The following is a 27,937-nucleotide window of genomic DNA, read 5'->3' on the forward strand; positions in this document are numbered from 1 at the left end:
CACTGGTTTGTCATTGTTGTTTAGTTTAGTCGTGTCTGACTCTTTTGAGACCCCATGGACTATAGCCTGCTGGGCTCCTCTGTTCATACGATTGCCTAGACAAGAATACTGACATGAGTTGCCATTTCCTTCTCCAGGGGATCTTTTCTACCCAAGAATCAAACCCACGTCTCCTGCTTGGCAGGCAGATTCTTTACCATTGAGTCACCTGGGAAGCCCCTTGTGTGTAACCACTGGAGTGCCAGGGTATTCCCACTAGTGTTATTATCTCAGCTCCTATATATGTAAACAGAAAGGAGGCAGAAATTAGATGCTCTTGGGTGGGGCTGTACTTGAGGGCAGACCACGTGGTAGGCTTTGAGAAGAAGGTCTGTGAAAACAACAAGGAGCCAAGCATCACTGGCAGGAGCCCTGGCAGGTGGGCAGGGAAGTCCCACAGCAGAGCTACTGTGACCCTACGGATGGGGCAAAAGGCTGAATGCAGAGGCTAGAGGTAGAGGCAAATGGGGCGTTATTACTCAGTTTCAGTTATGAGAGATGAAGGCGTTTGGGAGAGCTGTACACAGCAAGTGCATCTAACACACTTGTGCTGCACACTTGAAAATGGCTAGGAGGGTGAATTTCGTGTTATGTATTTCTTACTCCATTTTTTAAAAAAAAGGAGGGAAGGGTCTAGAACTAAAGCCTACAATCAGAACAGGCTCAACAGAAGCCTGACAATTGTTTGGAGAGAGGCTTCCTTCCTGGATTTCCCCTGATTAGAAAAGGACAGGTTCCAGAGCTTACCCTCAAGCTGCCATGTAGAAGTCAAGTTTCCTCAAGAGTGGAATAATACTTTAAGACTCTCATGTTCCACTCCAGGGGATATGGGTTCCATCCCTGGTCTAGGCCGCATGCCGCATGCCGCATGGCATGGCTAAAAAAATAAAAATTAAAAATAAAGGGTGGTATAATACTATATGGGCTTCCCAGATGGTGCTCATGGTAAAGAATGTACCTGGCAGTGCAGGAGACACAAGCGATGCGAGCTCAATTCATGGGTCAGGAAGATCTCCTGAAGGAGGGCATGGCAACCCACTCCAGTATTCTTGCCTGGAGAATCCCATGGACAGAGGAGCCTGGTGGGCTACAGTCCACAGGGTTGCAAAGAGTTGGATATGACTGAAGCGACTTAGCAGGCAAGCAAGGATAGTACTGTGCATGTTTGTGTGTGTGTATCTATACATATAATATCTTCTTCTCTCTGTGCTTTTGTGTGTGTGTGTGTATGTGTCTCCTTACCTTATTTAACCTCTCAAAAGGGCCTTGGGTGTCAACTGAATTCATCTGGACAGCTATGGGGAGCCTCCAAAGCTAGGGACTTGCTTTGGCCAAAGTGTTGTGAAAGGACATAGCACGGACACCTCTTGAACTGAGACTTTAAAGGTTATTGTGGGCGTCTGCACCTACTTTCTTGCTCTTCTGTTCCGGCACAGGACTGGCACGTCTTGCATAGGAGCTACTCCTGCAACCTTGGTCCCAGATTGTGAAAAGACATGGAGCAGAAGCAGAGCCTTTACTAATGTGGCGGCAGACATGATAGCAGAGTAAGGAACACTGGTTGTTACAAGCCACTGGGAGTCAGGGAGTCCTTTGTTACTGTGGTAAAGCTGACTGATACATCTGGACAATCACCTTTTGCCAACACACAGAATCAAGTAAATTAATGCATTGTTTTAAGCCACTGCATTTCAGGGTTGTTGTAAGGCAAAAATAGATAATTGGAGCATCCTATAAAGAAGGAAAGCTAGCTTGATCCTAGGCAGGGTAGAAAGAGAGAAGATAAATTTGAGGAATATTAAAAGAGTGTGTTTGGGTACATATACACAATGGAGTATTTTTCAGCCATCAAAAAGAATGCATCTGAATCAGTTCTAATGAGGTGGATGAAATTGGAGCCTATAACTGTGGTGCTGGAGAAGACTCTTGAGAGTCCCTTGGACTGCAAGGAGATCCAACCAGTCCATTCTAGAGGAGATCAATCCTGGGTGTTCATTGGAGGGACTGATGCTAAAACTGAAACTCCAATACTTTGGCCACCTCATGTGAAGAGTTGACTCACTGGAAAAGACTCTGATGCTGGGAGGGATTGGGGACAGGAGAAGGGGATGACAGAGAATGAGATGGCTGGATGGCATCACCAACTCGATGGACATGAGTTTGAGTGAACTCCGGGAGTTGGTGATGGACAGGGAGGCCTGGCGTGCTGTGATGCATGGGGTCGCAAAGAGTCGGACACGACTGAGCGACTGAACTGAACTGAACTGATACAGAGTGTAGTAAGCCAGAAAGAAAAACACCAATACAGTATACTAACGCATATATATGGAATTTAGAAAGATGGTAACCTTAACCCTGTATACGAGACAGCAAAAGAGACATAGGTGTATAGAACAGTCTTTGGGACTCTGTGGGAGAGGGTGAAGGTGGGATGATTTGGGAGAACGCCATTGAAGCATGTATATTATCATATGTGAAACGAATCACCAGTCCAGATTCGATGCATGATACAGGATGCTCGGGGCTGGTGCACGGGGATGACCTGGAGGGAGGTGGGAGGGGGGTTCAAGAAGGGGAACACGTGTACACCTGGGGTGGATTCATGTCAATGTATGGCAAAACCAACCAATATATTATTGTAAAGTAATTAGCCTCCAATAAAAATAAATAAATAAAAGAGTGTGTTTGAACTCTTTTGGTCACTAATGATAAAATTTGAGCAAAAAGTAGAATCTTATTGGCTAAAGTTACTGAAAAGGAGTGAGGACTCAAATGATGTCACGGGGTTGTTTCTCTCCATCTCTTGACTCCCTTCCCTTGGTTGGATGGGTACCCTGGACTCTGAACAGTGGATTCCAGCAACCCTGAGTATGGCTTCCACAGCCTCATGTCTTCCAAGGTTCAAGTTCAGTATTCTACCAACCTTCTTATGTTATCCTGCCCACAAAGGTCCTGAGATTCACTCTGAATAGACTGACTGAGGTCAGAGCCCACCCCTGAGACAATTCCTATGACAGAGGCTGCAGAAAAGGATGTATTTGTTATGGGTCTTTCTGCTGAAACTCAACCAGGTTTTTTTGAAAAGAGAATTTATTCAGTGATATAACTTAAAAAAAAAGAGAGACAGAGAAAATTTCATGAACTATTCCAATTTCAGGTGCAGTTTGATTTAGATCCAAAAGAATGTGTCCAGGATTTATTTCTTGACTTTTAAAAATTATGGCCAGCTGAGATACTCTTCCTACAGAGGATTTTGAAAACCAAGGAGAAGTGGGTTTGATGACAATAAGAGGTTACCATCAGGTGTTTGTTTTTTATTTTTTGGTCGCACTTTAGGGGTGTGCAGGATCTTAGTTCACCAGAGATCAAACCCGCACCCTGTGCAGTGGAAGTATGCAGCCCTAACCACTGGACCACCAGGTAAGTCCCTTGGAGTTCTTCTTTCTAATTGATTTCTACAAACAACCATAGCTGTATTAGTCTTGCTGTATGATCACAGGTTTGTGTATAGTAAGGAATTGTTCTTTATTTAAGTTCATTAGTGTTCCAACTGCCCCCAGAGGCAAGATTGTAAAATGAATCCAGATTGCCTGAGCTTAGATCCTGGCTCTCACACTGAGTAGCTGTATGACCTAGGGAGAGTCTCCACTTTGTGCCTCAGTTGATATCTCTGTAAAGTGGGATCAACCAAAATCAACCCTGAATATTCATTGGAAGGACTGATGCTGAAGCTGAAGCTCCAACACTTTGGCCACCTGATGCAAAGAGTCAACTTATTGGAAAAGACTCTGATGCTGGGAAAGATTGAAAGCCAGAGGAGAAGTGGATGACAGAGAATGAGATATTTGGATGCCATCACCGACTCAATGAACAGGAGTTTGAGCAAACTCCAGGAGACGGTGAAGGACAGGGAAGCCTGGCATGATGCAGTCCTTGGGGTCACAAAGTCAGACACGACTGTGCAACTGAACAATAAAAATGGTATTATCTACTTACCTTGTAGGTTTGTGAGTAATATATGTAAATCACTTAGGGCAGTGCTTCAGTTCAGTTCAGTTCAGTTGCTCAGTCGTGTCCGACTCTCCGTGACCCCATGAACCACAGCATGCCAGGCCACCCTGTCCATCACCAACTCCCGGAGTTCACTCAAACTCATGTCCACAGAGTCGGTGATGCCATCCAGCCATCTCATTCTCCTTCGTCCCCTTCTCCTCCCGCCCCCAACCTTTCCCATCATCAGAGTCTTTTCCAGTGAGTCAACTCGTCACATGAGGTGGCCAAAGTATTGGAGTTTCAGCTTTAGCATCAGTCCTTCCAATGAACACCCAGGATTGATCTCCTCTAGAATGGACTGGTTGGATCTCCTTGCAGTATAAGGGACTCTCAAGAGTCTTCTCCAACACCACAGTTCAAAAGCATCAATTCTTCGGCGATCAGCTTTCTTCACAGAAGGACAGTGCTTAGAACGTGTTAAATGTAAATATTAGCTGCTCAGTTGTGTCTGACTCTTTGAGACACCGTGGACCGTAGCCCACCAGTCTCCTCTGTCCATGGGATCATCCAGGCAAGAATACCAAAATGGATAGCCATTTCCTTCTCTAGAGGATCTTCCTGACCAGGGATTGAACCCAGGTATCCTGCATTGCAGGCAGATTCTTTACTTATTCTCATTTCCATAACTACTAATGAAGACAGGTTTTCAGAATGATGGCTATTTCAAATGGCAGGGCTTAGCTTGGTTCAGATTTTCCTTTGGCAGTAAGTGACTGGAATTATATCTGCTCATACTGTGGGTCGAAAGACAATCTTATGGTATTTTTCTATGTATTTTTAATGTGTTCATCTGTCCCATCCTTTTTCCCTTTAGTTGGGTTGTCTAATGTTACGAGAGAGAAACAACTCATTAGACTTCCCCAGTAGTCCAATAATTAAAAGCTGGCCTGCCAAGCTAGGGGGCACAGGTTTGATCCTTGCTCCGGGAAGATCCCAGGTGCTGCAGGGCAACCGAGTCAGCGCACAGCAACTACCGAAGTCTGAAGTCCGTGCTTTAGAGCCCGTGCTCTGCAAGGAGAAGCCCGTGCACCACAATGAAGAGTAGGCCCTGCTCACTGCAGCTGGAGAAAGCTTGCTAGCAGCAATGAGGACCCCGCACAGCCAAACGTAAATAAATACTTTTTCTAAAAAAGAGAGAGAGAAACAACTCATTTCATTGTGCTTCTTTAATATGAAAGAAAACCTAAGCAGAGCTCTACTGAAGTCTAAGCAGAAACAAACTAAAGACTTCTTTAATTAGAATATTTTTCAGTCTAGCTTTGAACAATAAGGACCGGTTATTGTCCTCTATCTTTTTATCTTCGCATTGCATAATCTCACTTCTCCTTTTTCTTTTTCACCTTGAGAAGCTTAGAAAAACCGGAATTTCCAAATGAGTGTGACGTTAGCAATTCATATCATGATGAGTTGTAAGTTACTCATAGCGTCTCCTGGTTATTTTTGTTTGGGTCGTTCTGTGTAGTTGTGGTTGATAGAACAATTGTTCTGTGAGCCTGGAATTATCTTGGCTCTACCAGCTAGCATTCCTATCTGTAATGTGTCCCTCTGTGAGAGTGGCAGGGATTAAGTTCTATGGGCACATTATCCACAGCTCTCGGTTTTGGAGGGGTGGCTGTTAGAGCAGGCTCCATATTGATCTGAAAGTAGGACAAGTGGATGGGGCTGGAGAGACACTTAGATAAGTTGAAGTACTTTCAAAAGTCCTGGAGTGTGCAATTTGCATGGGTTTTATTCCCAAGCTAAAGGGTGGTGGGGAGGGGGAAGTGTGAATTTTGTCTCATTGCTCTGGAAGGCAGACTTGGATCACCAAGAGGATCCTGTTCAAATGCGAACATCTGCTGAACCTGTTCCTGAATTAAATTTTAGGGATGGTTTGGGAATCAGAAATCTCCTGGGTCAACTTATGGGTTTAAATAGCTACCCACATCTTAGGTTTCTCCAGGGCAATTCAACTTGTTTTCTCCTATAAAAGTTTGATGTTATAAATGAAGAAACAAAAATATGTGTGTCTGAGGACTTCCCTGGTGGTCCAGTGGTTATGACCATGCTTTTACTGTAGGAAACATGAGTTTGACCCTTGGTCAGGGAACTAAGATCCCAAATGCCTTGTAGCACAGCCAAAAATTAAAAAGAAAGAAAGAAAGTGTGTAGTGTGATGTTTTTAATTTTTAAAATCTTTTTTAAAATGTATTTTTAATTGGAGAATAATTGTTTTACAATGTTGTGTTGGTTTCTGCTGTACAGCATGAATCAGCTCTAAGTATACATATATTCTTTCCCTCTTAATTTTTAAAGTCTTTTTGAATAGCCAGCAGGATTTATTGAATATTCTTGGCATGAAGCAAATATTGGTTGATGTCGAATTAGAGTCTCAAAAAACTTGTATTTTTGATCCCTATGCATTAATAGTTTTATTAAGGGATTAAAATGCACCAGGCATTAACTGACTATGGGTGTAGATATTAATATTTCTAGCTCTACTTTATAATGTAAATAACTGAAGCTTTGGAAGTTTAAGAACTTTCTTGTGATCACAGTCTAGTAAAAGATGGGAATTGAACATGTTTGCTGTGTGGTGCTAAGCTGGTTCAGTCTTGTCATCTCTTTGGAACCCTACAGGCTCGTCTGTCTATGAGATTCTTTAGGCAAGAATACTTGAGTAACCCACCAGGGGCCTCTGTCCATGGGATTTCCCAGGCAAGAATGCTGGAATGGGTTGCCATTTCCTTCACCAGGGATCTTCAGGGATCGAACCAGAGTTCCCTGTGGCAGCAAGTGCGTTCTTTATCACTAGCGCCACCTCAGAATTGTGAACAGAAGTCTGTCTGTTGCTAAGTCTACATCCTTTCTAAGGCAGGGTTGTCTCATGGAATTCTCTGAGGTAATGTTCTTTGTCTCTGTGTTCCAGTCTGGTAGCCACAATATTGGTGGCTTTTGAGCACTTGAAATGACATTTGTGTGACTGAGGAAATCAGTTGTTTTTTTAAACAAATATTTATGGTTGTGCTGGATCTTTGTTGCTGCGCTTTCCCTAGTGGTGGCAAGCAGGGGCTCCGCTCTGGTTGCGGGGTGTGGGCTTCTCATTGCAGTGGCTTATCTTGTTGCAGAGCATTGCCTCTAGATTGTGTGGGGTCAGTAGTTGAGTTGCATGGTCTTAGTTGCCAGGCAACTTGTGGAATCATCCCAGACCAGGGATCGAACCCTTGTTCCCTATTTTGGCAGGTAGAATCTTAACCACCGAATCACTAGGGAAGTTCAGAAATCAGTTTCTAATTTTATTTAATTTTAATCAAACACTTAAATTTAATAGCCACATGTCTCTAGTGGCTACACACAGCTGTAGGACATCACATTGTTTGGTCTGTAAAAACGGGCTGCTGTGGTCTCATGCATAGTAGATCTGGATCTTGAAGACAGCAAGTGTGAGCAAGTAGTTGGAGAAAAAAAATAACCTTTTATGCAAATCAAAGTCATTTAAATTGCAGATTTTAAAGGAAAGTAGACCTCAAAGTTAAAAGACTCACAAAATGTAAGTAGGGAAAATTTCTTTTGGAAAGCTTTGATAGTATATTTTACTTTATTGTTGTTGTTTAGTTGCTAAGTTGTCTGTGACTCTTTGCAACCTCTTGGACTGTAGCCCACCAGTCTCCTCTGTCTATGGGATTTCCTAGGCAAGACTACTGGAGTGGGTTGCTGTTGCCTTCTCCAAGGATCTTCCTGACCTAGGAATGGAACCTGCATCTCCTGTATTGGCAGGCAGATTCTTTACTGCTGAACCAATGGTTATCAATATATTGGCAGTGTTGATTATAAGGGATATCAGTTCAGTTCAGTTCAGTTGCTCAGTGGTGTCCGACTCTTTGCGACCCCATGGACTGCAGCATGCCAGGTCTCCCTGTCCATCACCAACTCCCAGAGTTTACTGAGACTCATGTCCATTGAATCGGTGATGCCATCCAACCATCTCATCCTCTGTCATCCCCTTCTCCTCCTGCCTTCAATCTTTCCCAGCATCAGCGTCTTTTCAAATGAGTCAGTTCTTCCCATCAGGTGGCCAAAGTATCAGAGTTTCAGCTTCAGAATCAGTCCTTCCAATGAATATTCAGGACTGATTGCCATTATGATGGACTGGTTGGATCTCCTTGCTGTCCAAGGGACTCTCAAGAGTCTTTTCCAACACCAACTTGAAAACAGGGAAGAAATTGTGCCTAGAACTGTATTCTTACTGCAAGATTCAGTCCTCTAGGTGTTTTCATTTAGGGAATCATGAATAACCCAAATATCATGGTAAGGACAGAGGAGTATATTTACAGTCAAACAATTTAACCAAGCTTTTTTGATTTTTACTTTCAGGCTTCTCCTGCCTCCAATTATCCTGTTTTCCATGAATGGTTTTAGAGCTGCATATTTATAAATTGGAGCCTTTGCTGGTCAATATTAACAAACAGACTAGGTCTCCTTCAAAGAGTGATACACAAACAAAACATAGATGCCTACTTAGTAAAAGTCTACATGAAAGCCCCTTTTCTATCTGACCTCTCGATTTATGATTGTTACGAAAAGCTTGGCTTCTTTGTACACTGGTGCCGAGTCGAATCCCGGAGGCAGAGTTTTGGGTGAAGTAGAAAAGGATATCTTTATTGCTTTGCCAGGCAATAAAGTTTTTTAAATTAATTAATTTGGGTGCACCTGGTCTTCGTTGTGACAGTGGGATCTGGTTCCCCTTCCAGGCTTGGAACTCCAGGCCCCTGTCCCCTGCACTGGGAGTACAGTCTTTGCCACTGCACCACTAGGTAAGTCCCGTGTGACTTACTCGGTAAGTCCTTTTTGGTTCTGCTGTGGTTGTGTTGCCATTTGCATATCGTCACTGACTGTCCACTGGGAAGGTGGGCAGTGGGTCAGAGGAAGAAAGAAAGTTTGACCGACTCTCCAGGCGGAGAGGCTTTCCCTACTGTCTCTGCTCTGCTCCCTACACCCCTGTCCATTAATGCAAGTGCGTGATGAAGACAGTGTATGGGAGGTGCTGGACACTCAAAGTATGTTTGGAACAGAAATACAATTAAAAGAAGAATTGTCCAAAAAAAAATGTTGTCAGAAATTTCAGAACAAAGAGGGAGAGTAGAATGAGGGAAAAGAGGAGATGGTGGCTGACAGAGAGACGCCCCAAATTTGAGTCACTGGTGACAGTCATTTCCGAGAGAGTAAGGACTTCAGTGAAAGGACATCTTGATGAAAGTGAAAGAGGAGAGTGAAAAAGCTGGCTTAAAACTCAACATTAAAAAAACTAAGATCAATGCATCCAGTCCCATCACTTCACGGCAAACGGGGAAACAATGGAAACAGTGATAGACTTTATTTTCTTGGACTCCAAAATCACCGCAGTTGGTGACTGCAGCCATGAAATTTAAAAATGCTTGCCCCTTGGAAGAAAAGCTGTGACCAACCTAGACAGCATATTAAAAAGGAGAGACATTGCCAACAAAGGTCCATCTAGTCAAACCTATGGTTTTTCCAGTGGTCACGTATGGATGTGAGAGTTGGACCATAAAGAAAGCTGAGTGCTGAAGAATTGGTGCTTTTGAACTGTGGTGTTGGAGAAGACTCTTGAGAGTCCCTTGGACTGCAAGGAGATCCAACCAGTCCATCCTAAAGGAAATCAGTCCTGAATATTCATTGGAAGGACTGATGCTGAAGCTGAAACTCCAATACTTTGGCCACCTGACGTGAAGAACTGACTCATTTGAAAAGACCCTGATGCTGGGAAAGATTGAAGGTGGGAGGAGAAGGACAGAGGATGAGATGGTTGGATGGCATCACCAACTCGATGGACAGGAGTTTGAGCAAGCTCCGGGAGTTGGTGATGGACAGGGAAGCCTGGTGTGCTGCAGTCCACGGGGTCTCAAAGAGTTGGACATGACTGAGCAACTGAACTGAACTGAGCTGAAGGACTTCAAGGCCTGGTGTGTGCTTCAAGTGGAAGAAACCTGGTCCAAGTAAGAATGCAGAGAGATTCTGGGGCTAAGGTATTGATATGTAGGTATTGAAATCACTAGGAATAATGGCAAAGCGTACAATTGACTAAGATCTGGGCAAGAAGGGACCTTGCTCTGGACCCTGCCTTTTAGAGGTCCTGACCCTGGCTCTCTTCTGCTGCACTACTCCCCGTTGAAAGTTCCTGGGGCCAAGTGGTCATGCTCATTGGAACCTGTGCCCCTCAACCCAGCTCTGAATACCAGGGACTGGTGATTCTCTGTTTAAATGGCCAATCCTGCTTTCAGGATCTTCCTAGGCTTCTTTCCTGGATCTGTTCTCCTGGGGGCATGTGATGCTGCAGCTTTGCACATTTAGGCCTGAGCAATGGCCAAGTGGCATCTTTTGAGTCAGGTAGAGAGACGTGATGGAGAAGGCAATGGCAAGCCACTCCAGTACTCTTGCCTAGAAAATCCCATGGACAGAGGAGCCTGGTAGGCTGCAGTCCATGGGGTCACTACAAGTCAGACCTGACTGAGTGACTTCACTTTCACTTTTCACTTTCACACATTGGAGAAGGAAATGGCAACCCACTCCAGTGTTCTTGCCTGGAGAATCCCAGGGATGGGGGAGCCTGGTGGGCTTCCGTCTATGGGGTCACACAGAGTCGGACACGACTGAAGTGACTTAGCAGTAGCAGAGAGATGTGAATAAAGCTTTGTAGGAGAGTGGCAGAACTTGAACACTGTGAATAGGGCTATGTATACTTGTTCTCAAGGTCTGTTCCAGCGTGGGGTGGAGCCAGGACAGGGAAGAGAAGGGAAACAAAAAGTGGGCGAGGGTCTGGCTACCATGCTTCTTTACACAGCCACATTCTGAAGCAGAAGTCCAAAAAGGCAGGAAATTTAAATTCAGACTCAGACTTCCAGGTTGTAATGGAAGAACATTTGTCAAAGTTTAGAGTATATTTTAAGCTTGGAAGCTGGATTTTTAACTTTAAAATTTTAGACATGTGATATGTAGACTTCTTTTTGGGATCTTGTCCTTATGTATTAGGAATCAGCAGGTTATAAGGGTCTTCTTGCTGTGAGCCTTGACACCCGTCACACATTTGGGGGATAACTTTTTATTGTCTGTCTACTCTGATAGATCTGAAGTTATGTGAAGGCAGAATACCAGGCTGTCTTATTTACAAATATATCCCAGTGTTAGTGCAATGACTAACACATGGTAAGTGCTCACTAAATATGCCTAAAACTCTAAAATGATGACTTACATGGTTGGTGATAGCAAGTAGGGTGAAGAGAAGAGGTAGAAATGGGTAAAGTAATTGGAAAAGAGAAGTTTTTGCTAAATTGTAATAGAACTTGAACAACAGTGGGCAAGTTTCCCTTCAGTCAATCAGAGGAGTGGCAAATATGCAACATCTATTGCCTTAAGAACTAGAGTTGAAGTAATCTGTTTATTCATTCTAAGCTTTTGATGTTTTTTTTTCTCCCCATCAAATGCGTGTTTGGACCATTTGGCCCACAATGTGAGGGACTGGAGTTTTTGAGTGACTTATTCCCTAAAGTGCATTAAAAAAACATGAATCGACATTTTAAAACGAAGTAAAAAAGAACCCAGCTTTTTGGTTTACCTTGAAAAATTGGACCTTTGGCAACCCTGATCCACAGTCCAATATGGCAACAATGGTCTGAAGCCTTTAAATAAGCCTGTGTTTATCAACAGGCCAATATCCACCACCTACAAAAATGGCCCAGACATAGCCAGGCCTACAAAGGCCTCTGAATTCATGACCTCTGAACCTGAGGTTCTCTCAGTTCAGTCGCTCAGTCATGTCCGACTCTCTGTGAACCCATGAATCACAGCACGCCAGGCCTCCCTGTTCAACTCCTGGAGTTCACCCAAACTCATGTCCATCGAGTCGGTGATGCTATCCAGCCATCTCATTCTCTGTCATCCCCTTCTCCTCCTGCCCCCAATCCCTCCCAGCATCAGAGTCTTTTCCAGTGAGTGTCTCCCTTATTTTGAAAGAGTATCTTCTTCAATCTTTGCATGGTTATATTTCTCCCAACCTTTGAATGACCTCAGTGTCAAACGTCGCTTGTATCTGCCAGAGATTCTGAAAGTAAAGTATTTCACATACATTCAAAGAAGCGCACCTGCTCCAGAAAGCAACTATTAGTGTTATGGATTCAAATTTCCCTTAATCAATTCCTACGATGACCCTAAAGGGAGATGCTAGACTAGAGAGTCTGCGGGTCAGGGCTTGACTACTTCCTGAACTGTATTATGTATGGTGGTGAAACAGAGGTATTGGGATACATAAATACAGGAACTGCCAGAGTGGAGGTTGCAGAAGGGCCTGGGACGATAGTGAAAAAACAGACGCTAGAGCGCTAATCAGTTCAAGTATTTATTGGTTATTGATGACGTGCCAGGCACTGTATTAACAGAGGGCTTCAGCAGTAGACCCACCACTGTCGCTACTTTTATTGCGCTAATTCCGATGCGGCAAACCAGGTAACACACACACACATAAACACACATATAACATATATATGTATGTGTAATGTGGAGATAAATGCTAGTTATAAAACCAAAGCAGAACAAGGGAACAGCAAGTGAAGGTGGGTGCTGTCTTAGGTGACCCTGGTCAAACAAGCAAAGGAGCAAAGCAGGAACCGTGGATCCGTTTCTAATTTTCTTGGAAGCCTCCTTGGAAGCCCCGCCCTCTCCCTCCCAATAGGCGCAAAGAGCGGTCTCCGGGGAAGCTCCTCCCACACTCCCGCCCAGAGGCGGGCTTGGGGGCGGAGCCCCGCGCCCAGCTCTCCGAGAGCCCCGCGCAGAAAGCCGCGCGCTTACGGTTCCCGGCATTCTCTGGGTGCCTTGCAGGCCGAGAAAATTACCCCCGGCGAAGGGTGGCATGCTGGGAACTGTAGTTTCCGACCGCAGCCCCGCGTCTGGACGGGCAGTAAAAAGCCGCCAAGTCTGGCTCCATTCCTGGCACAGGACTGGCAGCTCCGAAGGGTTGTAGGAAGGGTCTCTGGAGGGTAAGAGAGTAGGGGGCGGGTCACTCCGAGAACCGTCAGGCACGTCCAGCCGGCTGAGCATCCAGGCCGGAGGCGGTCACGTGACTCAAGCCCCCTCCGGCGCCCGCGGCTCTCTTCAGCGCGGTGCCCGCCCCGCCCCGCCCCGCGCGTCCGTCGGCCCGAGCTTCCCCCGGCGCTGCTGCCACCTCGCGCTCGGAGGCGTCACGGAACGTGCTCGCCTCTCCCCCTCCCCCGCCCTTCCCCTCTCCCGCCCTCCCCCACCTCCCCCTCCCTCGCCGAGAGTCGCCGCCGCCGCCGCCGCAGCCGCAGGAGTAGCCGCCGCCGGAGCCGCGCGCAGCCATGGCCGAGAACCCCGGCTTGGAGAACCACCGCATCAAGAGCTTCAAGAATAAGGGCCGCGATGTGGAGGTGAGTGTGCTTCCGCGGCGGGGGGCCCGCCCGGCCGCGCCGGCCCTGCGGCGGCGGGGAGGGGCAGGGGGCCGGCGCGACCGGGCTGGTTCTCGCCGGCCCGCGGCGGGTCGGAGTTGGCCGCCGCCTCCCGTCTCCGCGGCCGGGGGGTCGAGCGGCGGGACGCGGGCCGGGGTGCAGCCGCCACCGGGCGGCTGCCCGGTGCGGAGACCGGGAAATGCCGGGGTTTTCGGCCCCGTCACGCGGGCGCGGCCTGCTGTCGGCGAGGAGGAGGTGTGGAGCTGAGGCGGGGTCCGCGCGCCGGGGCCTCGCGCGCCGGGGATGCTGCGGCCGCGGTCTTTGGGCCGCCGCGCTGAGGGGGCGGCGCGGCTCTCGCCCGGCTCGCGGTGCAGCCTCCCGCCCGGCACGGCCCCCTCAGCGCCTCCCGCGCTGCCGCACATGGAGCCTCGGCTCCGCGGGTCCCCGCGCCTACCTTCGGCGAGCCGGGCCCGGGCGGGCGGTGGCGGCCCGCAGAGGGGGGTGGGGACCAGCTGGGTAACCGACTTGTTGGAGGGTGGCGGGTGGGGGAGGGTAGGATGCGCCAGGACCCTTTTCTTATAACCCGGTGCGGTTCCCCGGAGCCGTCATGCTGAGCTTCTCCCAGCTCGTACCCTCGTTACCCGCTGGCATTTGGAGCAAGCCGGAGGTGGACAATAGTTTCCCGTCTATTGTGTGGAGGGCTTTGGAAGAGACGTTGTTCCGACCTCCGCTCCCAGGACCTGTTTTCTTAGCCTTTTCTTGTAGCGGAGGGGGTGTGCATACAAGGATCATTCCTTTGACACGTTGTACTGAAATAAATTGGAATCATAGGCTCGGAGGGCCTCTTGCTGTAAGCTGGTAGAATGTCCAAGTGGTTACAAAACTGTAAACATTCATCGCGGTCACTCAGTTCGTTGCTACTCAGCATGTTGCCATTGTCTCATTAAGGTGACATTAGCAGGTACTGTTTGCAAACTCTGCTTCTGCAGGCAGCGCTAGAGGTCTCTCTGCAGCTACTGAACGCAGTGTAGTGTGGTGCACAAACTTCACTGGGACTCTGACCTCTGGATTTGCTAGGGGGAAGGTGTTTCAGGTCCACAACCTCCTTTTCTAATACCAGGTGACACAGTTTGCAGTTTTGTCATTCTTGCTCAGAGGCCAGTGTGACTTGAGAAAGTGTGCATTTTATCCTGTCTTAAAAAGAGAAAGTGGTGGTGGTGGGGCTATGCCATTCAACGTTCTGTTTTGTAGAAAAACAGAAAACTCAGGCTGTTTTTCGGAGCTGCCAAATTAAATACTAATTAAGAAATACCGTAGAATTTCCATTTGACTGAGACAAATAAAGGTCATTTATGTCTGCACTGGTCATGCTTAAGCTTCTTTTATGAGAAATACTTTCAGGCAAAAATGACACTTAGGAATAGCAACAAGAAATTTGGGGACTGCCTCTGATTTTTGGTCCACTTGATGATAGGAGTTAATTTTGAACTTTTCCCATCAGTATTTGTTCTTGAAGCTTACGCCAGTTATAAAGCAAAGCTTAATGTAGTTTGAAACATTCCGGTATTGTTTGTATCGAAGTAATTAACAATCTTTCCGCTTTGGGGTGTTGGTACAGGTTTTTGTCTTTTTTTTTGCCTTTCTTGTATTCTGGGAACTCAGTGATAACCTGGAAAGGTCTCCTGCACATAATACTCGCAGTAAATGCTTGCTGATGATCAGGCTGTAACCAGTAACAACTTCTAGATGCATGAAAAAGATGCTTGGTTGCTAAGGCTTCCAGCCTGAAAGTATTGATCACAGCATTACGATTCCCAGGATACAGGAAGGAAGCTAAGGCATGAAGTAGCAGCCATTGGAATGGTAGTTCCACATGGCAGGCACTTTACTAAGAGCTTCATTGATAACCGCTTTTGGTTCTTAGGACAACTTTGTGAGCAAGATGTAGCATTATCCCCACTTTACAGGAGGAAAGTACTTTGGATGACGAAGCTCAAGACTGCCTGTACAGGCTGCACAAGGTCATGGAGTGGGTATGAGCATTCATTCATTTTCTGTTGGGTATATAAGGTTGCTCAGTCTTTACCTCGAGGAGTTTACTTTTACAGTTCAGTAGGAGTGTAGGAAAGTAAACTGATCACTATAGTGCAGTAACATCAATACGTGTATGCTGAGAATGCATGAGGAGATCCTGACTTGGAGCTGAGCAGTCAAGGGAGATGTTCTGGTTGATTCCTAGTGGATGAATGGGAGAGTAGATCCTGAAGGATGAAAGAAAGTTCACCTGGGAGAGGGCGAGGGCGAGGAAGGGGCATTTCAGACGTGAGGGAGCAGTGACGGAAGAGTCCCGAGAATGTAGGGCTCTTCAATTACCACTGTAGTTGGACTGCTAAGAGAGAGGGATGCTAGAAATGTGACTAAAGGGTGAACTGGGGTCACATCTGCTCAAGTGCCTTTATTGTGGAATTTGGTATAACTGACACTAGACCTTATTTAGTCTTATCCTTTTTAGAAACTATTACACTAGAAACTTAGGTTGCAACTTAGCTCTGTGACTAAATAGTAGTGATTATCAGTCTGTTTAAAAAACAGTGAAATATACTTTGATGAGCTATCAATCATTCCTATCTTTTCTCCTACAGAACAGAGAAAAGATAAAACATTATAGATTATATAGCCAGCCGATACACAAGTTGAGATGCTAGGTGCAAGAATAAAGACACTAGGTGGAGTTATACCAGGGAATTGTGACTGGGGAGAGGGTTGAAGAATGCAGTTTCATAGTCATTTATGTTGGGAATGGCTTCATAGAGAAAATGTTGGTGAATTTTATAGAACGGATGTACTAAACTTGCACCGGGCACACAAGAAATTAGTGAATAAAGATCTGGGTGGAAAAGAGGAGAAGTCAGATGAAGGAGGGAAGAGATGGGACTTTAAGGTTGCCTGTGGTGATTTGAGAATATTTTTATGGCAAAAAGTTGTTGATAAGGAACTTCTTAATAAGGAGATCTGAAGGAATTTGTTTCAGAGTAGGGTTAGGAGGTGTAACATGATAACAGTGATGGGAAAAGGTGACTGGGCAGAGATGACTAGAATAAATTTTGGAGGAAAGGTGCTGTTACCCGTATGTAAGGAGGCGTTTGCCAAAAAATTAAGATTGGTATGGTCCTAACATGGAATGAGGATTTGAACCTCCTCCCCTTCCTTTCTCTTCTTTGTAAAGCTCACTGGAGAGAAAGGAGATAAAGGTTATCCTGAGCTTTATAGATGGAAGTAGGGGAGGGAATAATTATCATGGTCAGCAGTTTAAGGCTTGGGTAGGGGGAATGGATTTTGTATCTAAGACTAGGGAATACATAATTCCATTTAGTGAATACTTATAAATCAAACGCAGATAATTGCCACCTGGGTCAAATGTTCACTTCAAGGATGTGATATTTAATCTGTGACAGAAATGAATGATTATTTAAAAATTCTTAACGTTTATTGAATGCTTACAGTGTACCTGTACCAAGTATCAATTCTTTATGTGCGTTATTTAGTCTTATGAAGTGTGTATGTATTATTATCCAAGGAAGCTTGAGGCTTAACAGTTCTTAAGTAGCTAGCCCCAAGGCCTCGGATGGTTTAAGTGACAGTGTGTATGCAACTCTTTGTGACCCCATGGACTGTAGCCCACCAGGCTACTCTGTCCATGGGGTTTTCCAGGTAAAAATACTGGAGTGGCTTGCCATTTTCTTCTCCAGGGGATCTTCCCAATCCAGGGACCACTTCGCCACCTGGGAAGCCCCTTTAGGTGGCAGAACCTAAACTTACAATGAAGCCGCGTGACACTAAAGCCAAAACTCTTGCTTACTGTGCTTTACTGTCTCTTCACTGAGTAGAACCTAAGACTTGACTTGTATGATGCACATCATACATCTGAAGGTTAATAAATGGGGAAAATAATTAGGAAACCTTGACTATATCAGAGAAATTCCTATTCTTCCCAACCCAGGGATCAAACCCAGGCCTCCCACATTGCAGACGGAGTCTTTACCAGCTCCGTCTTCACCAGAGACACAAGGGAAGCCGGAGAATACTGGAGTGGGTAGCCTATCCCTTCTTCAGTGGATCTTCCTGACCCGGGAATCAAACCGGGTTCTCCTGCATTGCAGGCAGATTCTTTACCAGCTGATCTATCAGGGAAGCCCATTTCATTATTTTAAAACCTTGCTAATAAATGTTTTTGACATTCAGTTTATCATTTTGATTTATTTACCTTTTAATTTTTTAAACTCTTGCAAAGTTTGCCTATAGTAAGAAGTTAGTTTGTTGGTTTCACTGAAAAATAGTAACCCATATTCTTGGCCTTACTACTTAAACTTTAGGTTTCTGTTTCTTTTGTTTCTTTATTTTAAAATTATTTTTTAATTGGGGGATAATCGCTCTAAAATGTTGTATTGGTTTCTGCCATACATCACCATGAATCAGCCATAGGCATACATGTGTCCCTTCCCTTTTGAACCTCCCTCTCACCTCATGCCATCCTTCTAAGTCGTCACAGAGCACCAGGTTTGAGCTCCCTGCATCATACAGCAAATTCCTACCTGCTAGCTCTCTTAGGTATTGTAATGTATATATTTCAGTGCTGCTTTTGTTTGTCCTACCCTCTCCTTCCCACACGGGGTCCATCAGTCTGTTCTCTGTGTCTGTGTCTCCACTGCTGCCCTGCAGATAGGTTCATCACCACCATCTTCCTAGATTCCACATATGTGTATGCATGATACTTGTTTTTCTCTTTCTGATTTCACTCTGTATAGTAGGCTGTAGGTTCAGCCACCCCAATAGAATTGACTCAGATGTGTTACTTTTTATGGCTGAGTAATAGTCCATTGTATGTATGTACCACAACTTCTTTATCCGTTCATCTGTTGATGGACATCAATCTAGGCTGCTTCCATGTCCTAGCTATTGTAAATAGTACTGCAGTGAACTTTGGGGTGCATGTGTCTTTTCTAGTTATGGTTTCCTCAGGAAATATACCAGTAGTGGGATTGTTCGGTCTTATGGTAGTTTTATTCCTAGTTTTCTTTTTTTTTTTTTTAGGAATCCCCGTACTGTTCTCCATAGTGGCTGTATAAATTTACATTCCCACCAACAGTGCAAGAGGGTTCCCTTTTCTCCACACCCTTGCCAGCATTTATTGTTTGTAGATTTTTTGATGATGGCCATTCTGACTGGTGTGAGGTGATACCACATTATAGTTTTGATTTGCATTTCTCTGATAATGAGTGATGTTGAGCATCTTTTCTTGTGTTTGTGAGCCATCTTTATGTCTTCTTTGGAGGAATGTCTGTTTAGGTCTTCTACCCACTTTTTAATTGGGTTGTTTGTTTTTCTGGTATTGAGCTGCATAAGTTGCTTATACCTTTTAGAAATTAATCCTTTGTTAGTTGTTTCATTTGCTGTTATTTTCTCCCATTCTGACGGTTGTCTTTTCACCTTGTTTAGTTCCTTTGCTGTGCAAAAGCTTTTAAGTTTAATTAGGCCCTATTTGTTTATTTTTGTTTTTATTTCCATTATCCTAGGAGGTGGGTTATACAGAATCTTGCTGTGATTTATATCTCGGAGTGTACTGCGTATGTTTCCTCTAAGAGTTGGATAGTTTGTTTATTTTTAATCGGTGGATAATTGGTTTACAATGTTGTGTTGGTTTCCGTCACACAATAGTGTTCATCAGCTATCCGTTCGGTTCAGTCGCTCAGTCGTGTCCGACTCTTTGACCCCGTGGACTGTAGCCTACCAGGCTTCTCCGTCCATGGGATTCTCCAGGCAAGAATACTGGAGTGGGTTACCATTTCCTTCTCCAGGGGATCTTCCCAACCCAGGGATTGAACCCGGGTCTCCCACATTGGAGGCAGACGCTTTAACCTCTGAGCCACCAGGGAAGCCCTATAAATATACATATATCCTTTCCTTCTTGAACTTCCTTCCTTGGCTTCAGTTTTTAATACTAGGGCTAAATAAATATTTTCTTATCCTTAAATTTAGCTAGCACTACTAAACTTGTTTCTTTCTCTGAAACCTCTATTGGCAAGAGATATACCTAACTGTTCAAGTTTAAAAACCTTATCCTGGACTTTGATTCCCTTCTTCCTTGCCTTCACTTTGCTGTTAGTCATCTGACGAGCCCTCGTATTTCTGTCTTTGTTATCAGTCTTAACGCTCTGCCCTAGCGTCGGCCCCTGTCACAGTCACCTACGCAGCTGTGACGGCGCCCCAGGTTTCCCTGGGTCTTTCCTCCCCAGGGTAGCTTATGGATTGATCTTTCTGAAATCTTTCTGTAGTACTTTTCTGGCAATTCATCCCGTTGCATTCAGGATAAAATTAAAAGTCCTTAGTATGCTACACTGAATTTTACAAAAAATTCTGTCCTACTTTACCTACCGCTTCTTATATTTCCCATACATTTTGTGCATTTGTATACATTCCTGTGTACTTGCTTTTGCTGTCTGTTTAGTGGGGCTCATTCTGACAAGCTCTTTCTTCACTCAGACTCCTCCATGCATCTGTGAGACACCGAGATTGCAGTTCCTCCAGATATCATTGTAGTTCAAAAAAAACCCTTCAGTAATTCTCCGCAGGGCCTTTCTTGACCAGTAACATACTTAGTACTATTATTCCCTATTTTTTTTTACTTCCCTCTAATGCTTTTCTCTGAGTTTTCCTTTACCTCTTTGGTATAGATTGCTGTGACATACAACAAATCTTGTATGTATAACAGCTGTTAAAGTGGTGTCTGTCAAGAAGCCCACTGAGGCTAGGGACTTTGGGTTATGACTGGTCACTTATTGACTAGCATGGACAATTTATTTAATAAGCACTCTTTAAGAGAGATTAGATAACATAGTTGGGAGTGAAAAGTACAGTCTACTATTTTAATAAAATTTCTTTTATTATTGATTTTATGGCATTAATACTGTTGTCTGACCCTTCATCGACAGTCTGTTCTACTATAATGTATTTCTGTAACATAAACTAGTTCATATTTGAATGTTATAGAGAAATGATGTTAAATCATGCAAAATTCATGTAGACTAATACTTGATTTTTACCAGCACATGAACAGCTTAGCCCTCCCAAGTAACAGGAGTTGAACACAAGTAGTTAAAGTACAGAAAGAGTTGAACAGAGCCAGCCCAGGAGTATGCCTGTTGGCTCCCATGAAATGTGTGTTCTGTCCTAAAGGTGCTTATTGTTCTAATTGTCTTGATGTATTTCCCTCTTTCTTCCTAATTTTGCAGAACATGAAGTTTTTCAGAACTCTATATGTCCTGTAGTAGATACACTATAATTATCTTTTCTTGAATTCACTCTCTGGACATATAATCTCTCCTGGACCTTCTGCCTTATTGATTATTCTTTTCAGATCATCTTTGCCAACTCTTCTTTCTACCTGTTGAGTATATGCATGTCTTGAGGTTCTGTTCATAACTTGCTTCTCTGTGGACTTTTTCCTGCCCACATCAGAAGTTGCCTTAGTTTTAACCATCATTTCATTCTGGGGAACTTAAATCTGTTTTAATCATCTACTAGAAATTAATCATGCGAGCATCACATCAGCTTCTTAAGCTCAAAGTGTTTAAAGCCTTTGTTTTGTTCTTTTTTCTGTTTATGGCATCATCACTCTCACCGTGACCTGAACTTGAAATTTGAGAGCTTTCCTGGACTCCTTCCTCATCTTCCACGTTCAGTCAGATGCCAGTCATGTAGCTTGAACCTCTGCTGTCTCAGAGATTTGGCCCCTGCCTCTCTATTGCCTTGCCTCCAGCCTACTTTCAGCCTTGTTACTTAGCATCTAGCAGTTTAAAAGTTGCCTGCAAAGTGGGGTTCTTCCTTCAGTTCGTGAGGCTTTTCAGTGAGCCTGACATCTGATGATTTCTCCAGGTTCTGTGTCCATTCCTTACCCCCCAGCCCCCTGCCTTTAAGCTCTGGCGACACTGAACTTCTTATGCTCTTATACATAATCTGGTATCCTGCCCTCCCCTGCTTGCCATGCTATTTCTAGTCTCAGGGCTGTCCTGCTGACTGGAATATCCTTCGCTGCCTCCTGTTGCCTGGCTAATTCCTGCTACTGCTGCTGCTGCTAAGTCACTTCAGTCGTGTCCGACTCTGTGCGACCCCATAGACAGAAGCCCACCAGGCTCCCCCGTCCCTGGGATTCTCCAGGCAAGAACACTGGAGTGGGTTGCCATTTCCTTCTCCAATGTGTGAAAGTGAAAAGTGAAAGTGAAGTCGGCTCAGTCGTGTCCGACCCTTAGCGACCCCACGGACTACAGCCAACCAGGCTCCTCCATCCATGGGATTTTCTAGGCAATAGTACTGGAGTGGCTTGCCATTGCTTTCTCCGGCTAATTCCTACCCCTCCTAAATACTCATCTCTTCTGAGAGATCTTTCTGAGTCTCCCTTCATCCTCCCAGGTTGTTAGCAACCTTTCTTGCCTCACTGTGGTTGGATAATTATTTTTTTGTTTTTACTTTGAAATGTTTTTATTATGTTTTATTTATTTCACCTCTGTGTACCTCCATTGCAGTGGTTGGAACAAAATAAACATTAAAATGTTTCCTGAATGAGGACATTCATTGTAATTTTCCTAAAGTATCTTTTCTCTTTTTTTTTTAACTGAAGTGTTCAGTCTTTTAGTGCATTTTTAAAAATTGCTTCCCCACAAAAGCCCAAACTTTTAATTTGATAGGTTAACTCCAATACTGTGGCCACCTGATGTGAACTGACTCACTGGAAAAGACCCTGATGCTGGGAAAGATTGAAGGAGGGAGGAAAAGGGGACAACAGAGGATGAGATGGTTGGATGGCATTACTGACGCGATGGAAATGAGTTTGAGTAGGCTCCGGGAGTTGGTGATGGACAGGGATGCCTGGACTGCTGCAGTCCATGGGGTCACAAAGAGTCAGACACGACTGAGTGACTAATCTGATCTGAAGAAATATTGAGAGATTAAGACACGTGCACAGTAGAATTTGCTTATACATCAAACATGATAATTTATTCCCAAAGACTTTGGCTACTTCTCTAAAAGATAATGCATTCTTAAATAAATACCACCTCACCCTGACACAGTTAGTCATTTCCTGATAATGGCTAATGTAATCTGCATTTAAATTTCCTCAGTTGTCCTTTAATTAAAAAAAAATTTGGTTGTTAGAACCATGATTACACAAGATCTGATGACATTTGGTTATGTCTCTTCAGTTTAGTCGCTCAGTCGTGTCCGACTCTTTGTGACCCCATGAAAAACAGCACGCCAGGCCTCCCTGTCCATCACCAACTCCCGGAGTTCACTCAAACTCATGTCCATCGAGTCGGTGATGCCATCCAGCCATCTCATTCTCTGTCGTCCCCTTCTCCTCCCGCCCCCAGTCCCTCCTAGCATCATAGTCTTTTCCAGTGAGTCAGCTCTTAGCATGAGGTGGCCAAAGTAATGGAGCTTCAGCTTTAGCATCAGTCCTTCCAATGAACACCCAGGACTGATCTCCTTTAGAATGGACTGGTTGGAACTCCTTGCAGTCCAAGGGACTCTCAAGAGTCTTCTCCAGCACCACAGTTCAAAAGCATCAATTCTTCGGCGCTCAGCTTTCTTCACAGTCCAACTCTCGTATCCATACATGACCACTGGAAAAACCATAGCCTTGACTAGACGGAACTTTGTTGGCAAAGTAATGTCTCTGCTTTTTAATATGCTATCTAGTTTGGTCATAACTTTCCTTCCAAGGAGTAAGTGTCTTTTAATTTCCTGGCTGCAGTCAGCATCCACAGTGATTTTGCAGCCCCCCAAAATAAAGTCTGACACTGCTTCCACTGTTTCCCCATCTATTTCCCATGAAGTGATGGGACCAGATGCCATGATCTTAGTTTTCTGAATGTTGAGCTTCAAGCCAACCTTTTCACTCTCCTCTTTTACTTTCATCAAGACGCTTTTTAGTTCCTCTTCACTTTCTGCCATAAGGGTGGTGTCATCTGCATATCTGAGGTTATTGATATTTCTCCTGACAATCTTGATTCCAGCCTGTGCTTCTTCCAGCCCAGTGTTCCTCATGATGTACTCTGCATGTAAGTTAAATAAGCAGGGTAACAATATACAGCCTTGACGTACTCCTTTTCCTATTTGGAACCAGTCTGTTGTTCCATGTCCAGTTCTAACTGTTGCTTCCTGACCTGCATACCGGTTTCTCAAGAGGCAGGTCAGGTGGTCTGGGATTCCCATCTCTTTCAGAATTTTCCACAGTTTGTTGTGATCGACACAGTCAAAGGCTTTGGCATAGTCAATGAAGCAGAAATAGATGTTTTTCTGGAACTCTCTTGCTTTTTCCATGTACAGGAGACAGGGACCAAGACCATCTCCATGGAAAAGAAATGCAAAAAAGCAAAATGGCTGTCTGAGGAGGCCTTACAAGTAGCTGTTAAAAGAAGAGAAGCAAAAAGCAAAGGAGAAAAGGAAAGATATAAGCATCTGAATGCAGAGTTGCAAAGAATAGCAAGGAGAGATAAGATAGCCTTCCTCAGTGATCAGTGCAAAGAAATAGAGGAAAACAACAGAATAGGAAAGACAAGAGATCTCTTCAAGAAAATTAGAGATACCAAGGGAACATTTCATGCAAAGAAGGGCTCGATAAAGGACAGAAGTGGTAGGGACCTAACAGAAGCAGAAGATATTAAGAAGAGGTGGCAAGAATACACAGAAGAACTGTACAAAAAAGATCTTCATGACCAAGATAATCATGATGGTGTGATCACTCACCTAGATCCAGACATCTTGGAATGTGAAGTCAAGTGGGCCTTAGAAGGCATCACTACGAACAAAGCTAGTGGAGGTGATGGAGTTCCAGTTGAGCTCTTTCAAATCCTGAAAGATGATGCTGTGAAAGTGCTGCACTCAATATGCCAGCAAATTTGCAAAACTCAGCAGTGGCCACAGGACTGGAAAAGGTCAGTCTTCATTCCAATCCCAAAGAAAAGCAATGCCAAAGAATGCTCAAACTACTGCACAGTTGCACTCATCTCACACGCTAGTAAAGTCATGCTCAAAATTCTCCAAGCCAGGCTTCAGCAATATGTGACCCGTGAACTTCAAGATGTTCAAGCAGGTTTTAGAAAAGACAGAGGCACCAGAGATCAAATTGCCAACATCCGCTGGATCTTAAGTCTCCTTTAATCTAGAACGGGCACCTCCGACTTTGCTTTTCCTTCATAATATAAAATTTACCATTAATATATATACACATAAATATAAAATTTATTATTAATATATAGACATAATATAAAATTAACCAATTTATTTATTTATTTTTTTTTTGAACAGAGGAAAATTTATGCGTCGAACCTGGACTGGTCACTTATGATAATATACATGCTACAATTCCATTCTCTCCAATCATTCCACCTTCACCCTCTCCCACAGAGTCCCAAAGACTGTTCTAAATGCCTATGTCTCTTTTGCAGTCTCTTATACAGGGTTCAGGTTACCATTTTTCTAAATTCCATATATATGCGTTAATATACGGTATTGATGTTCTTCTTTCTGGCTTACTTCACTCTGTATAATTGGCTCCAATTTCATCCACCTCATTAAAAAAAAAAAAAAATTAACCAATTTAGTGTACCCTTCTGTGGCATTAGGTACCTGTACATTGTTGTATAACCTTTCCCACTGTCCATCTCCAGAACTTTTTCTTCCCCAACTGGAACTGTCTCCATTAAACAGTAACTAAAATTTCCCCTCTCCCCAGTCCCTGGCATCATCTCTTCTTTCTGTCTTTATGAATTTGACTGTTTTAGGAACTTTATATAAGTAGAATCATATAACGTTTCTCCTTTTGTGACTGGCTTATTTCACTTAGCATAATGTCTTCACGTTCATCCATGTTGTAGCATGTGTCAAAATATCCTTCCTTTTTATGACTAATTAGTATTCCACTGTATGGACATACCACATTTTGCAACATTTATCCACTGATGGATTCTTGGATTGCTTTTACCTTCCTGCTATTTTTTACCACCATTTAAAAAAAAAATGGCATTAATTTGGTGAAGGTAGAAATCAGATCCATTTTCTTATATTTAGTCAAACCACGTGAAATTGCCATTTTTACAGTTCAAAGCTGCCAAGTATCATCGAATACCTATGGTTCAGCTTATTAGGCTGTCCTTGGGAAATAGATGGAAAAACAGTGGAAACAGTGTCAGACTTTTTTTTTGGGGCTCCAAAATCACTGCGGATGCTGACTGCAGCCATGAAATTAAAAGACGCTTACTCCTTGGAAGGAAAGTTGTGACCAACCTAGATAGTATATTAAAAAGCAGAGACATTACTTTGCTAACAAAGGTCCGTCTAGTCAAGGCTATGGTTTTTCCCATGGTCATGTATGGATGTGAGAGTTGGACTGTGAAAAAGCTGATTGCCGAAGCATGGATGCTTTTGAACTGTAGTGTTGGAGAAGACTCTTGAGAGTCCCTTGGACTTCTAGGAGATCCAACCAGTCCATTCTAAAGGAGATCAATCCTGGGTGTTCATTGGAAGGACTGATGCTAAAGCTGAAACTCCAATACTTTGGCCACCTCATGCGACGAGTTGACTCACTGGAAAAGACTCTGATGCTGGGAAAGGTTGGGGGTGGGAGGAGAAGGGGACGACAGAGAATGAGATGGCTGGATGGCATCACCAACTCTGTGGACATGAGTTTGAGTGAACTCTGGGAGTTGGTGATGGACAGGGAGGCCTGGCGTGCTGTGGTTCATGGGGTCGCAGAGAGTCGGACATGACTGCACGACTGAACTGAACTGATTGTCTTCTGGCTTTATGAATTCTGTTTAGAAATCCATAGTCACTTGAATGACTTTTCTCCTATATGTAAGATGTTGTTTTTCCATAGTTGCTTTTGAGACTTTATCTTTGGTCTTCAGTAATTTGACTATGATATATCAAGGCATGATTTTACTTGAGTTTACCTATTTGGGGTTTGCTGAGCTTCTTGAATTCATAAAATTTTGTCTTTCTACAAATTTGAGAAGTGTATAGCCTGACTCACTGGAAAAGAGTCTGATGCTGGGAGGGTTTGGGGGTGGGAGGAGACGGGGACGACGGAGAATGAGATGGCTGGATGGCATCACCGACTGGATGGACATGAGTTTGAGTGAACTCCAGGGGTTGATGGACAGGGAGGCCTGGCGTGCTGTGATTCATGGGGTTGCAAAGAGTCGGACACGACTGAGCGACTGAACTGAACTGAACTGAACTGAATTACCGAGTATGTCTTTCTTTGTGGTGTTGATTAACTTGTTTTTCCTATTTCTTACTACCCTCTGAGTTTTCTGGAAACTGGAGATTAGTTTTAAAGGCTTAATTATCTTTAAGCCTTCTTGATTTTAAAAAGCTCATCAGTTGGTGATGCTGGGTAATATATCCCAATAGTGATGTTAGATTGATCAGGTGGTTTGGATGATAACGAGTAGTTTCATGTTATTATGTCAGAGTTACCATATTTGCTGCTGCTGCTAAGTTGCTTCAGTCGTCTCCGACTCTGTGTGACCCCACAGATGGCAGCCCACTAGGCTCCCCCATCCCTGGGAATCTCCAGGCAAGAACACTGGAATGGGTTGCCACTGGCGAGAGGAATTTTAGTTGTTTGGGTGAAATATGATAAAGACTTGAATGTCATTTGAAGTGAAAATGTCTCCTGACTTTTTGGGTAATAAAGGAGTTAGAAAATGTATCTAGAACATCTCACTTCAAGGTCAGTGATATTCTTTTTCCATGACTGACAGCGCTCCAACATTCACTTTTTTTTTTCTTCTCAATAAAAGGTTTGGCCGTATTCTCATTTCCAAGTCTCTCTTCCTTTACTTTGCAAGTAAAGCAGTATTAAATAGTTAAGGACAGTGTAGCTATCCTTTGTGGTAGTTTTGCCATTAAGAAAAAAGAATGTCACAGCTTAGGATACCAACATAAACAATTAAAACATGGTAGGATAAATCATGATTATATTTACTTGGAATTAATCATTCCGAACTTTTGGGTTTATCAGTTTTTTTTTTTTTTTTCCTTAAAAAAGTTTTTTTTTGGCTGTACTGAGTGGCACATGGGATCTTAGTTCCCTGACCAGGAGTTGAACCTGTGCCCCCTTCATTGGAAACTCTTGAGTTTTAACCACTGGTCCACCAGGAAAGTCCCAATTCTATTTCTTTACATGCCAGATTTTTTTTTTTTTTTAATATTGGTGTTTCTAAAAGTGTTCTGTGCATGAACTTCTAGGGAAGTTCAGTTTGGTAGGAGAGACTGACATCTAAGTATATACTTAGTGTGCAGTATAAGTTCTGTGATATAGGTACATA

At 43.9% G+C, this 27,937-nt stretch overlaps 1 protein-coding gene across 1 annotated transcript in view; it reads left to right on the forward strand.

The window, feature by feature from the left end:
• The first annotated feature begins 13,369 nt into the window (after positions 1-13,369).
• The window catches only part of KPNA3 (karyopherin subunit alpha 3), a 95,141-nt gene continuing 80,573 nt past the window's right edge, over positions 13,370-27,937 (forward strand). The window contains exon 1 of the mRNA XM_055426143.2: positions 13,370-13,526. Within this exon, the coding sequence (XP_055282118.1) occupies positions 13,458-13,526 (69 nt within the window). The 5' untranslated portion in view covers positions 13,370-13,457. The remainder of the gene's footprint in view (positions 13,527-27,937) is intronic.

The sequence above is a fragment of the Moschus berezovskii genome, chromosome 13, assembly GCF_049115385.1.
Source record: "Moschus berezovskii isolate FMDL1 chromosome 13, NW_MosBer_1.0, whole genome shotgun sequence".
Classification (NCBI taxonomy): domain Eukaryota; kingdom Metazoa; phylum Chordata; class Mammalia; order Artiodactyla; family Moschidae; genus Moschus; species Moschus berezovskii.